The sequence below is a fragment of the Protomyctophum bolini genome (assembly GCF_963924005.1).
Source record: "Protomyctophum bolini genome assembly, chromosome: 8".
NCBI lineage: Eukaryota > Metazoa > Chordata > Actinopteri > Myctophiformes > Myctophidae > Protomyctophum > Protomyctophum bolini.
In genome coordinates, this window is record NC_137869.1 from 5520873 (window position 1) to 5535647 (window position 14775).

Below are 14775 nucleotides of genomic sequence, written 5' to 3' on the forward strand. Positions count from 1 at the left end.
CGGCCTCAGATCTAAATGTTAATTAGAGTGAACGTGTTCATTTAACTGTGTGGAGGAGAAATGCAAAACAAGTGAATGCATCTGTACCCTCTGGTTTGTTTACAGTTACAGTGTGTGCACATGGCAGTGACACAGTCCTATGATTATATCATTTTGGGCGGGAACCCCTTTTAGGTGTTTTAAGCATTCTGTTATACACTTTAGCTATTGAAAAATAGCAGATCTACAAGCTCGTAGCGCGCCACCGAGTGGCGCGCTACGAGCTTGTAGGTCTGCTATCTATGACTATCACTGACATAGAAACATGAGGTATTTCAGAAAACTTGTCAGGATTTAGAACTTATTTTTTTTAAAGTTTTGACGTCAGGCCAAAATGGGTTATATCATTCAATCACTCCCGACAGCTCCAGTGGGGCTTCGTGGCTCGTGGGTCATACTTACATCAGGCTGAAATTCCAAAAAGCACAAACAGGCGTTAACCGCTGAGAATACTCCACCTAGAGACAGAAACACATGGTTTTACTCATTATAATTCTCTCTCTCTCTCTCTCTCTCTCTCTCTCTCTCTCGGACCCTGACCAGCCAAAAGCAACATGGATAAAAGCCAGCCAGAAAGGAAAAAACGCCCCACCGTAACCCCTCTGCCATTTCTGCAGAATGTAAACTACGGAGCGTTTGTCGGGTTAATGACATGCACGCTCTGTTTGGAACCACGTTGATGTAACTAACAACGGGCGAGAGGTCGTTGCCACAGTTCTTTTTTTTAATATAAATCTTTTTCCTCTCTCTCTGTTAACCGGGTTTCCAATCCCCAGCAGCAGCACGCGAGGATGGAGCACTTCTTCCATAACAATTTTACAATTTTAGGCATTCAGCAGACGCTCTTAATCCAGAGCGACTTACATTAAGCAAGAACAAAAAAGGCATGGGAATACATCACATAATATAAAATGCATTTATCATGAAACATGCGTTAAGCTAAGAACGTAAATAGAACATACCTATATAATGACACTATACATATATACTATACTATGCTATACATATGTACTATGAAGTGCTATGACTACATACAATGCAATTATTGTGCTGTCTACATGACATGCTACAAGTCTGTTTCAAATGTCTAAAAAGTGCTATCTAAGGGGGTAGGGTAAGTGCTATGGGCCATGATGGAGTCTGAAAAGGTGGAGATCCCGTGAAAAGTAGATTTGTCACCAGGCATAAAAAACATCTTTAACCCATTCTGAACGGGAACCCATTTTGGTGTTCGCATCATGTTATGCTTTAGCTATTGAAAAATAGCAGATCTACAAGCTCATAGCGCGCCACCGAGTGGCGCGCTACAAGCTTGTAGGTCTGCTATTTTTGAAAAATCGAAGAACGACTGACATTTTTAGAATCTGATCTCAGGTCAGAATGGGTTAATCAGACCAGTGTGTGTCCAGTGGAAACCTCGTATGAATCTGATCTCAGGTCAGAATGGGTTAAAAAAAAAGACAAAATGGGGGGAAAACAATAAAAATATAAAACAAGGACAGTCCATGGAGTGTCAATCACTCAGCAGGTTCGGAGCGGACCATGAGGGAGTGTTGTGTCACCCACATCTCCATCAACGGTCTGTCTGTCTGTCTGTCTGTCTGTCTATCATCAAGATTGCTGACAAAAACATAAATATCCCAGCTTGTAGTCAGCTGTCAGACATACTCTGGGCTGCCCTGATGGTTCAGATGGAGTTCTATGACTCAGACAGCTGATTCAGACCACTTGCTGCTGCTGCTGCTGTGCTTGGATAAATGGGAGAAAAGAGGCTGACATTATAACTGGGATAGTTCCTCCAGTCGTGATACGATACGGGGTCCAGGTTTGGGTCAGCCGACAACATCCACCAATCATCCATGACTTGTTGTCTTGAAATAAAGCAGATCCCCCCCCCCCCCCCACTAGTATATCCAGATTAATGACATCTGATTCAAGAAACTCTCCAGAAAGATACATTACGGCAGGAGACCATGGGAAACCATGGCTACAATTTAAATGTATGGAAACAACTGTATTACTTAATTACCGCCATAGAAATGTGACCTGTTCAGGTGGATTTCACTGAGACTATACACAGTTACTGTATGTGTTATAGTAAAAAATATATATTCATAGTTTTACAAGGATGGAAATGAACCAGTCAAACCCTACATATACTGTTGAACGGAGTCCCCTTTTCTGACTCTACACCAAATGTCTTGGGTGAAAATAGCCAAATGTTTGCCTCAGCATAGGGATGCTACAGTTCAAGTGAGGCTGGTAACCTTTGCTGTGTGTCGAACCCCTCTTCCCCTCATATCTCTCCCCATCCATCCATCCATCCTCAACCGCTTATCTGTAAGGTCTGTCGGGTCGCGGGGGCAACAGCTCCACCAGAGTGCTCCAGACTTCCCTCTCCAGAGCAACATTAGTGACTTCCTCCTGGGGGATTCCGAGACGTTCCCAGGCCAGTGAGTCGATGCGTTTCCACGAACTGCGCCTTTGTCTGCCCCGGGGGCTCCTCCCAGTGGGCCGTGGTCCTTGGTCTGCCCCGGGGGCTCCTCCCAGTGGGCCGTGGTCCTTGGTCTGCCCCGGGGTCTCCTCCCAGTGGGACGTGATCCTTGGTCTGCCCCGGGGTCTCCTCCCAGTGGGACGTGCGTCGAGAACCTCCCTAGGGAGGCGCCCGAGAGGCATCCTAACCAGATGCCCCGAACCACCTCAGCTGGCTCCTTTCCATGGCGAAGGAGCAGCGGTTCTACTCCGAGTCTCTCTCTCGCGTGACTGAAATTCTCACCCCATCTCTGAGGGAGATGCCAGCCACCCGTCGAAGAAAACTCATTTCGGCCGCTCATATCTCATATCTCTCATATCTCTCCCCGTTTCCTGTCAACCTACTGTAAAATCTATTAATAAAGGACCTCACCTTAGTGAACAGAGGGTTATGCATTTCAAACACATATTTGCACTCCCTCCCCCCCCCCATATAAATGTGAGTAGTGTTAACCCATTCTGACCGGGAACCCGTTTTGGTGTTAGCATCATGTTATGCTTTATCTATTGAAAAATAGCAGATCTACAAGCTCATAGCGCGCCACCGAGTGGCGCGCTACGAGCTTGTAGGTCTGCTATTTTTGAAAAATCGAAGAGCGACTGACATTTTTAGAATCTGATCTCAGGTCAGAATGGGTTTATCAGACCAGTGTGTGTCCAGTGGAAACCTCGTATGAATCTGATCTCAGGTCAGAACACAGAACAGTGCTAGGCAGGGGCATGGAGAATGCCAGTGGGACGTACCACATGCGAGGAGGAGAGGGTGAACTGGACGGCCACGGGGATGCTGTGGTTCCTGGAGGGGTCTCTGACGGTGGCCGATATGACGGCAGAGGACAGGTGACCGGGCCGAGCACTGGTGGAGAAGAACAGAGGTGTGATTTCATAAATAAATAGGGGGTGGTGGAAAATAACTTACCATAGCCCCCATTTCTAGAATAGTGGATCTACAAGCTTGTTTGTTTGTAGATCCACTATTTTCTTTTTGCAGATCAACAATTTTCACTATTTGTTTGGGTGGCGAAAAGAGAAAATGATTGAAAATATTCACCTATAATGACATTCCCCAAATAGGGATGCCTGTCTGAGTTCCATTCAGACGCTAATGGAAATCTCCAGTCAGAGATTCCAGAGTATTTGGAGCCAGAAGTGTCACCGTGATGTGGCATCCCTGATGTGGATGTGTCAGGGAAGATTCAGCTATAAACTATATGTATTATGATGTGTCAGGGAATATTCAGCTATAAACTATGTATTCTGATGTGTCCCTTGAGGGAAGATTCAGCTAACTATGTATATCTTTGACCAACGTCAGCCTGATGGAACTGACAAAACAAATATTACGTCTGTCGTCCAAATTTACCTGGAAAACCATGTGGAATGGACAGGATGCAAAGACCTGAACATTTTCCTCCCATTTTTGTAGGCCTCAAGATCAGCTTGATTATAGTTTTAGTCAACAATGTACACAGTTTTTAAGTGTACAATTTTCTTTTGTTTTTACATAATAGGTAGGCCTAGTTAAACAACTACCGGTAGTCGGCTAGGTAAACTAGACAACTAGTAAACATCACTATAGAAGTGAACGCCCTAGTGAGCTGTTCCTTTACATTGGGCCCTCAGTCTGCTCGCACCAGCTCTGTACTGACTCCACTGGGCCCTGATCAGTCTGTTCACAGCAGCTCTGTACTGACTCCACTGGGCCCTGATCAGTCTGTCCACAGCAGCTCTGTACTGACTCCACTGGGCCCTGATCAGTCTGTTCACAGCAGCTCTGTACTGACTCCACTGGGCCCTGATCAGTCTGTCCACACCAGCTCTGTACTGACTCCACTGGGCCCTGATCAGTCTGTTCACAGCAGCTCTGTACTGACTCCACTGGGCCCTGATCAGTCTGTTCACAGCAGCTCTGTACTGACTTCACTGCTGTGTCAAACTTGCGAAAGCATCGATAAACATCAGCATTACCGCCCTACAACTATCCAATCCAATCCACTTTATTTGTAGAGCACATTTAAAAACGACAGCGTTGAACCAAAGTGCTGTGCAACAAATACTAAGAGTAAAACAATAAACAAAAGACATGGGGAAGAAAAAACCCATAGCCAGCAGATATCCATAATGATACAACATGTTTCCCTTAACAAATCTCCACACGTTTCACACAGATTTATTTTGTTTTGCTAAATAGTTACTGTATGGATTTTAAATCAATGTATCGTATTGTCCAAATTGTATGGCGATGCGTATAGTATTGCTGTTAAAATTTGCTCAGCTGATCTACAAGCTCAGCTATGAGAATCTTTGCTTAATCTGGGGGTCCCTGGAACAAAATATTTTGTGATGGGGGGGGGTCTGCGGTCAAATACATATCATTCTGGCGGGTCCTTGACATGAAAAAGTTTGAGAACCACTAGCACAGATTAAAAACAGGTGGCTAGCACACATCCAGTCCCTCGCTGGTGCTGGACAAAAGGTTGATGCATACAGAGAAGAAAGAAGTCTACAGTGTTTATTGTATTAAAACACAGACATTCTATTCAGAGACAACGTTTGGGCCGTTTAGCTGGCCTTCATCAGGTGGCAAGGCCAGCTACAAGGCCCAAACGTTGTGTCTCTGAATAGAATGTGGGTGTTTTAATACAATAAACAGTGTGGAGCTGGCCTGGGCCATGGCTTAGCGGTCCAGGCACCTTGGCCGGTAGTCCAAGTCTGGCAGTGTGCCGCGTGTTCGACTCCCGATCCCGACGGCCTTTACTGCATGTCACTCCCCCCATCTCTCTCCCCCCATTTCCTGTCAGCCTACTGTCTGTCCCTCTATAAAAAAATAAAATAAAATAAAGGCTAAAGCCGCAAAAATAAACATTTAAGAAACAGTGTGGAGCTGAGGCTGTGTGCAGACTTCTTTCTTCTCTGTAACCACTAACATAGAAGCAGAAAACTGTGCAGGATTTAGAAGACAGTAGAATCAGTTCCTCGGGTCTTTTAATGGCTTAAGAAAACAGAAGGTCTTCTAGGACATGGGGGTTCTCAACCTGGGGGGCGCCACATTATTTTTGGTCGGTTCCCAGATGATTTAAAAAAATATTTTTTATTTACTTTTCATTTATGTAAAAATGAAAAGATGGTGTTAAGGTAAAGTAATGCCTAATTATGTCCCTCTACATGTTTAACTACGTTTTCCTATTTATGGGGCAGTTCAGCTGTCTTCCGTGAGAACGTTAGGTTTTGGTAGGACGACGCGTGACCATCATACCCCACCTTGCCGGTCCATGAACAAACGGACAACACAGGTGTGGAAGCCCTGGTGTAAATCACTGGGCATAATGTTAAATGGATAATGGGTCTCTTAAAGGCAATGGCAGGTGATTGGTTTAATCATTGTAACGCCCAAACCACACCTATGCATAATGTAAGGGGTAGTGGAGGTGCTTTAGGAGTTGCTTTCGTGGCACAGGATAACACATTTTACGGGGCCACACCTCTTACACAATACTAAATCCCTAAATTAAAGGGACACTTCACCCTTTTTGCAAAAGAATATATGTTAATGATGTTTAGAAGCTTTAGAACACTTTCCTGGGGATCTTTATACACTTACTTCCTGGACTACATCTAGGACTACATGTTGTCTCCGTAAGACAGCCCTCCCCTATCCACAAGGAGGAGCAGTGCACCAAAGTATTATGGGAATTGTAGTCCAGGAAGGAAGTGAGCCCAGTGTCCATGACATCAGAGACACTGGGCTCACTGCTACAATCTAAAACCACATATTACACACATAAAGACCCCCAGGAAAGTGTTCCAAAGCTTCTAAATGTCATTAACATGTATTTTTTTGCAAAAAGTGTCCCGCAAGATGGGCCCTTGGTTAGATCGCAGCGGTCAATTGTATTAGGGGTGGGGAAGGTGGCGCGGCGGGGGTCGCGAGACATGGCCAAATCATTCCCTGGAGGGTCCCCAGCTCTAGGAGAGACGTACCCGTTGCTGTGTGCCGAGGGCTCCTGTAGTGGTCCTCCAGACAGGATCTGATGGAGATGTCTGTAGTACGTGTGGATCACCATCACATCCTTGTAGCCTGTCACCACGGTTACAGCACAACACAAAGATATATTCAATGTAGGGCATTTTAGCAGACGCTCTTGATCCAGATGGTAAGGTTAAACATGAGGTAAAATATCACACACATAGAGACAGTAGTCTAGGAAAACCAAGAACACCATCAGTCTAAACAGCATAATATGAAACAATTAATAATGATAATAATAATAATACATTGAAACTATACAAACGTGAAAAATGAAGATGCCAGGTGAAAAATAACATGCTATCTAAATTACATTTTAACCTACTGTACGCATAAGATGCCTCCCATTGCCTCCTCTGAGCCAATGGGAGATTTACCCATAAAACCCATAGTCTGAACGGCATGATAAAACCCATACTCTGAACGATTGCAACGTGAAGTCGTGAGCTTTCTGCACCTGGCAGTTACGACTGAGTCATTCTAGTTTTTCTTTATTTAACCCATTCTGAACGGGAACCCGTTTTGGTGTTAGCATCATGTTATGCTTTAGCTATTGAAAAAAAGCAGATCTACAAGCTCATAGTGTGCCACTCGAGCTATTTTTGACAAATCGAAGAACGACTGACATAGAAACATAGCTTTTTCAGAAAACTGTCAGGATGTAGAAGACAATTTTAGAATCTGATCTCAGGTCAAAATGGGTTAAGTGTCATGCTTCCAAGGAAGCCCAGCCCATATGGACTTACAGGCTAAGGTGGAGCTTGTGCACGTCTGCGTGCGTGTGTGCGTCTTACCCAGTGAGTGTATCCTGTGGATCTCGCTGTCTGAGATGAGCAGCCTGTCTTGTCTGGCTGCTCTGGAGCTGCCGTCGGCTTTGGGGTTCAGCGCAGAGGGCTTGAACACAGAGCTGCCACTGTTCCCCGACAGCTCCTTCCACTCCATGGACACGTCTTCACGCACACAGAGACAGGAGGACAGACAGAGACGATGACATACAGACATGACAACACTAGACCTCTTCACTTTTTTTACTGATCTTTTTCCTGGAAAGGATGTGCCTGACTTGTGCCTATACTAGTGTGACTGTGAAAAGAGGCCAATTTGCACATGGCACCGTTTTAAACAATTGGCAAATCCCCTCAGCTTTGTCCGGGACAATGCTTGGACAAGTCAATGGATGTCTCACTGAAGTACCGATGGCAGGCTCACAGAGAACGTCACAATCTGCATCATGTTGTTGCTGTCGGGTAGAAAACTCATTATGTCCATTAACATACAAATTATAATAACACAAAAAGTTAGAATATGGAGATAAGAGGTTTTTGCAATGAAGAATTACCCTATTGTCGCACGTCCAAACATCAATCTTTCATCACATTTAGAGGCCCTCATCTATGGAACTGCTTCACTTAAATCCTCATTATCCTTGCCAATATTCAAAAAACATCTAAAGAAATATGTTATTTTATCCTCTCTGTAGATTACATGTTTTACCTTGATGCGTTATATTTTCTTTTGTGTGTTTGTTGTTGTATTGTTTATTTCTGTTTTTTGTGCAGTCTGTGTTTTTATTTCTTTACTGCACAGCTGCCCCCCTTTGCCAACTTGTAGACTTATGTACTGTTTAATCCGTACTTTTAAACCATGACCTCTTCCTTCAGGAAAGGATTCCATATAAGCCTTCTGGCTTCTTCCTTTCCTTGCATTGTATTTTTGTTTATTTGATATGTTATTGTCTATTTTTTGTACTACATGCTAAATAAATAAACCTAAAACCTAAACCTAAGAAAGATAAGATGTCAGTCATTCTGTAATCATCCATTTTGCGTGGGTTGACCAGTCGAACTTGAACACAGTGTTTTTTACAGCAAATTTAGTTTAGTTTGGTCAGTCTTTTGAAATAAAATGTAATGTCGTTATAGTCATACAACTTTAGTCTTCTGAAATGTTTTAGTTTCAGTCGACAAAGTATCAGAATTTAGCCGACAAAAAAAATCAACAGTTGATTTTGTCGACAAAAGATGTATTTTGGCTGGCCTTGATGGTAAAGGAAGATTTTACACTTTTTTTCTTTTTTACTGTATATACAGGTTTAATGTTTGTTTTTAGTTCAATGTTAAAAACGCCATTGACAATGAAGGGAGAATTTACGTCATATATCATACAGTACAGTACAGTACGGTACAGTACAGTACAGTACAGGACCATTACCTATATTCTTGGTCGACAGCATGAAGCCCCTTCCCTCAGAAGCCAGCACATCGGCCAGGGTTTCAGTCAGCTGGTCGATGCTCTTCACAACGCTGAACGGTCCCACGCTGACCTGATCGAGACAACAACCTTCAGTGCATACATTTCCCTAAGAAATGCAGTGACAACACAAGGTAATCTTGTCCACCTGTTGCTACAACAACCAAGGTGACCTATTACATTCAGTGACCGCTGAATTACAGACTTCCACCTGGTCACCAGTTTTGGTGTGGCACAACTAAATGTGTTGGGTCGACTAGAACTCAACTTTATAATTGCACGTGGCTATAACTCATTTGATGTATTACAGCAGTGGGTCTCAAACTATTCCACAATCGCCGGATGCTATATATATATATATATATATATATATATAGAGTCTGGAACTACACCTCCCGAAATCCGAGTCTAAAGCACCAATACATTTATTTTATTTTCCGGGTGAAAAAAAACAATCTATCTCTCTCTTTATTTTTAGGATTGATTTTAAAATTCCTACCTACATGACTGCCTGCCTAAATATGTCCCAAACCGCCCCCCTAAGGTCTTCCACTGCTGGCCTGCTCGCTTTGCCAAAAAAAATGGCAACTAAAAAATACGGGGAAGCAGCTTTTTGCTTCTACGGGCCGTCGGCATGGAACAAGCTCCCACTGTACCTTCGTCAGGCAGCCTCTGTAGACATTTTTAAAGCTCAGCTCAAGACTCACTTCTACAACATTGCTTTTAATTGATCTTTTATTTTTGTTATTCATGTCCTCACTGTATTGCTTGTTTTTTAATGTTGTTGCCTTGCTTTTCTTTTATTCTCCATTTTTCTGTAAAGCACTTTGAGCTGCATTTCATGTCATGAAAGGTGCTATACAAATAAAGTTTTATTATTATTATTATTATTATTATCTCTCTCTCTCTCTCTTTATCTCTCTCTCTCTCTCTCACCCCGTCGTCCATGGTTCCGGTCCACTGGGACGCCACGTCGGGCTCCAGCATCAGGCTGGCCATCTTCAGGTAGTTGGTGGCGATGGACAGCATGGCCCCGGCCCGGTCCGCCCCGCTCAGCTCAGAGCCTCCTCCTCCTCCGGCCTCCTCCCCTCCGTCCTCTCCTCCTCCGTCAGCGTCCAGCTCCATCAGCTGGGAGAGGTAGAGGGCGTCGGCGGGCGCCAGGAGGAGGAGACCTCCGTCCTCCATGACGGCGAGCAGCGCTCCGCTCAGCCGCTGCTCCGACGACAGGTCTCTGTCCCTGGAGGAGTTGACGCTCAGCTCGTCCATCACCTGGAGGAGAGAGAGACCAACAGGTTATTATCTAGATGTATATACATTACATTACATTAGCACCAGTAAGACGCGCAAACGCGGGAAGCGAACGCAGCTGAGACCCTGCAGATCATGTCTGTCTGTCTGTCTGTCTGTCTGTCTGTCTGTGTGTCTGTCCCGCTGTTACTGTATATGTGGACCTGGCCCCTTTTGTGCCCATGTATGGAGCTGAGTGATTGCTGATGCAACACACTCCATATTTGGACGTATAGCGGGACAGACACACACACAGACAGACATGATCTGCTAGGTCTCATAGTAAGTGCTCACTGCGTTCGCAACCATTAGCACTGGAGACTGGCAGGTTTAATGCCACGCCTGAAGATGAGAGATATTGTCTGTTCTGTGATCTAGATGAAATTGAAAACGAAGTTCACTTTCTGTTTTACTGCTCTAAATACGATGACTTAATAAGGGATATTTTGGTTAATAAGATGTCTTCTATATGTGGGGATTTCCTAGATTTAAATGACTATGTAAAAATGGAGATATGTTTTGCCAAAGGGACTTTCGTTGTAGCAGATTTTATTTGTCAAGCTTGGGAAAGAAGACAGAGTACTCTGTATACATCTGAGGTGTAATATAATGAATTGTGTAATGTAAACATGCTGTAAAGTGCATAAATTATGTATTGTAAAACATGCTGTAATTGCAAATGTGAAATGGTGTCTTATAAACCCATGAGGGTTGGGCACAAGGTGTGCATGACACGGAAATAAATAAACAATCAATCAATCATATACATTTGAGACAGGTGGAAGCGCGCTAAAATGTGTCGCCAGTTCAGATCGCCAAGTCACGGAACTAGCTCTGCGCGCCTCCACGCCCCACCTTGTGTGACATTGATCTGTGCTCTGGCACCAACGAAGACTCCTTTCACCACCTTCCTATGTGTGCTTGCGTTCTTTTTATTTACTTTAATTGTGCCAATAGCACCGCGCCTGCTTCCGTTTTCTGAAAGCCACCATTACTCACTCCGTCCGTGTGAAAAGTGAATTTCCTCGACACGGCACAACATCAGAAATGATCCCAGAAGAACGTCTGCATTCTGAGAACACAGCCTTTTAAAAAACGGAACCTGTATTTGAGTCGTACATTACCTCAGTGTATATACAGTACCTAGCCATGATATGAGGAACCAGAAGTAGGCCTAGTGATTTCCATTCTCTCTCATTGCGTGGCTACAAACAGGGGGTCCCCTGAGGCAGTGGTCTCGGCCTTTACCATTATTATTCATCAGAGCGCGAGGTCAAGTCGAAGTCACCGTGGAGGGTAACAAGACTACTCGCCCCGTTTCTGTTTTCCTCCCAGAATTTTCCCCAGTGAGGGGTGGGAGAGGCTGGACAGCAGACGGCTGGACTTTGAATTTATCTAACTATAAACTTTCATGACAGCAGAACATTGCCTATATTTGTACTTGCCTTAGTACAAAAATAATTTATGAAAAGCTACTACTGTGAAGTCTGTTCACAGAAGTTGTTGTAGGATATGTGGGGATTATCTGACGAGGTACCATTTGAGGGGGCAAAACCTTACATATACTAAATTGTTTATAGGTTCAATATAAGTCAAATAATATAGCCTTTCCACAGCAGTAGATCTCTTTATATTTATATATACGAAACAGTGTCTCCATGAATGCATTTTGTTTAGCACATGGACTAACAACGCAAAGGGTTTCCTGACCAACATATAAATATTATAAATGGACCCAATATATGTTTGGTCCATCATTGTCGTGTTACATTGACATTGCTAACCTATGAATGTCTGTGGATTCTTTCAGTTTCAAAGGTTACTAAAACATGAACGGAACCCATTTCACCTTCTCAACCAAATATAAGCACCGGGACTTTGTTTTGTCTGTACATTTTTATGTCTATGTGCAAAAACATTACATTTCTCAACCACGCTAAGACAAACAGACACGAGGACCCACAGCAACGACTGATCAAGCATGCCCCGTCTGACACTATTTGGGACCGAAGTCACGTTGTGTCACAAAGTGACTTCTCAAGGCAACACAGTGGAGACTGGAGAGCAGTGATATTTATCCCATTCTGACCTGAGATCAGATTCATACGAGTTTTCCACTGGGACACACACTGGTCTGATTAACCCATTCTGACCTGAGATCAGATTAAAAAAAAATGTCAGTCGTTCTTCGATTTTTCAAAAAATAGCAGACCTACAAGCTCGTAGCGCGCCACTCGGTGGCGCGCTATGAGCTTGTAGATCTGCTATTTTTCAATAGATAAAGCATAACATGATGCTATAACACCAAAATAGGTTCCCGTTCAGAATGGGTTATACAGCCAGGTTGCTGGTGAGTTCAGTGGGAGGTACAACAGTACAGTATAAACCACATCACTCACTGCTAATATAAAATCACAGCTAGAGAGACGAGGGCCACAGAGATGTTCAACCAGTGGAAGACTTTTTTAGGCATACTGTATATTTAACCCAATAAGACCTGCCTACAAATGCCTTCGAAAATCAGTAGTTCTCAAACCTTTATTGTGTTTCAAGGACCCCCCCCCCCCCCCCCCATGTATGATGATGTATTTGGGGGGACCCAAACCCCCACCCCTCCCCCCCTTGAAAATGTTTGGTGCAGCCAGGGACCCCAAGAAGAGAAGATTTGTGTCATGACTTTTCAAAAATGTAAAAAGAGAAAAGAAAAAAAGTAAATCGCTACAAGCTTTGTGAGCTTGAATATCTGCTACTTTTGAGAACCACTGTTCTAAACCGGTGTTTCTCAGGTCCCCCAGGGGATGGGGGGGGGGGGGGGGGGGGTCCCACATGATTTAGGAGGGGGTCCCACTCCCCAGATAACACTGAAGTCACCATTTAAATACTTTTTTAATACCTCAAAAAGTAACAAAAGAAAAAGTCCATCGCTAAAGTATTCAACAAACTATGCTATACAAACTGCTCAAACATTGGCCCAAAATTGTCAAATAATATAAGAACATTGTGAAAATAGTCAATCTACAAGCTTTCCCGGTTTGCCTGTGTTAAAGCTCTCGGGGGTTCTCGTGGCAGTGGTCTGGCCGTGGCTCAACTTCAACACAGACTGTGTGAGGCATCTCATCCATGGGAATCGAACCGTGACGGTCCGCTGCAGTTCTGGACAGCGGGTGGATGATGTGTAATGCTGGGTAATAACAGGCTACAGATGGGAGGGATACTCACAGGCTTGGCCAGAGGGTCCCTGCTCAGTCTGGTGAAGAAAGGCGTCCGGGGAAAGCCCATGGCCTCCACCCCGTCTGAAAATAATGACAGTCATCGTCAGAACAATCAACTTGAATTACTGTAATGATGATGATGATGATGATGATAATAATGATGATGAGGAGGTGATGATGAGAATAAGAATAGTATAACTGATCATAATCATACCTAGACATAAATATATGCACGCACGCACACACACACACACACACACACACACAGGCACGTTTGAACTTATTTCGTTTACATTAGCCACACTTGTATCACATGGACATGAACATGAACCCTAGTATCGAGAGGGCAAACAATCGGCTAAAATAGCAGATCTCACAACTCACAACCTGTCCCCCCGCAACACATTGTGAGCGTGTAGAAACGGGGGATGGGCCTCGTATAGACAGACCCCTGGGGTCAACTAAGTACAGTATATCGGGTTTACTGTACTCTATGTGGTTGAAAAACAAATCCCGAGTGCTAAACGGAAAACCAACGGACTAATGAGCTGTGATAGAGTTGGAGATGAAGTCATCTCTCGTCTCTGTCTACCGTTGACTCCCTGGAAATTATGACCGTCTAACTATCTGAGTGTCTGCCTTTAATCACAGACAAACGGGCTGTCATTACCGTCAGCGGAGAAACGGCTCGGTCCCGTTCACTTGGCTTAATGGGTGATTATTATGAACATTTAATCACAAATGTTATCCTTAATCGTTTGTAACGGGTTTGAAACAAAAAGAAAAGCGGTCTCGCAGGAATCCATCACATGACGTTATGCGTACATTACAATCTTATAAACCATGTGATTTGGTTCCCAAAGTTGTTCAGGTCAAGAGAGAGAAGTGTCTCTAAACTGCCACCCCCTGGCCAGCCAGGGGACCCAAACTTACAAACAATTACATTGTGATTTAATCACTTTTTCAAAAATAATGAAAATATAGTTAGCGGTTCAACAAGCTCAACAAGCTCAGAACGTGATGCTAAAAATAGGGATGGGGATTGAGAGAATCACACGGAATCGGAATTTTAAAGTTATTGAGAATCAGGGTTTCAATAAGGTTTTTGGTCTATGAATTAATTCTCTGATCAATTCTAGCTGGACTCGACGTGATGTCACGCCTCGGCAGACGAATCACGTCAGTGAAATGTAGTCATGTGACACATCTAGGAGCCACAATCTGCATCTAATAAATCTTTTGAAGAATTTCTTGCCAACTACCAGTAAAAAGCTAGCGTGCGCTGAGCATATAGAGCACCGAAGTCTGACGTCACTTTCAGTAGAGGATTGCCAATACACAGGTTCATGTTTTTTTTTTATTTGCATTGAATATCTCCATAGGGCGATTTTAGGTCGCTTCATATAAGAACTGTGTTTGAAAAATAAA

General features: G+C 43.7%; 1 protein-coding gene across 1 annotated transcript in view; it reads right to left on the reverse strand.

Annotated features, from left to right (window-relative positions):
• Positions 1-14775, reverse strand: part of LOC308320056 (adhesion G protein-coupled receptor D2-like) — a 67300-nt gene that overhangs the window by 35571 nt on the left and 16954 nt on the right. Inside the window, exons 9-15 of the mRNA XM_080770363.1 lie at positions 13355-13428; positions 9785-10117; positions 8810-8921; positions 7393-7548; positions 6553-6649; positions 3316-3427; positions 442-497 (exon numbers count right to left, since the gene is read on the reverse strand). Of these exons, the coding sequence (XP_080626489.1) occupies positions 442-497; positions 3316-3427; positions 6553-6649; positions 7393-7548; positions 8810-8921; positions 9785-10117; positions 13355-13428 (940 nt within the window). The remainder of the gene's footprint in view (positions 1-441; positions 498-3315; positions 3428-6552; positions 6650-7392; positions 7549-8809; positions 8922-9784; positions 10118-13354; positions 13429-14775) is intronic.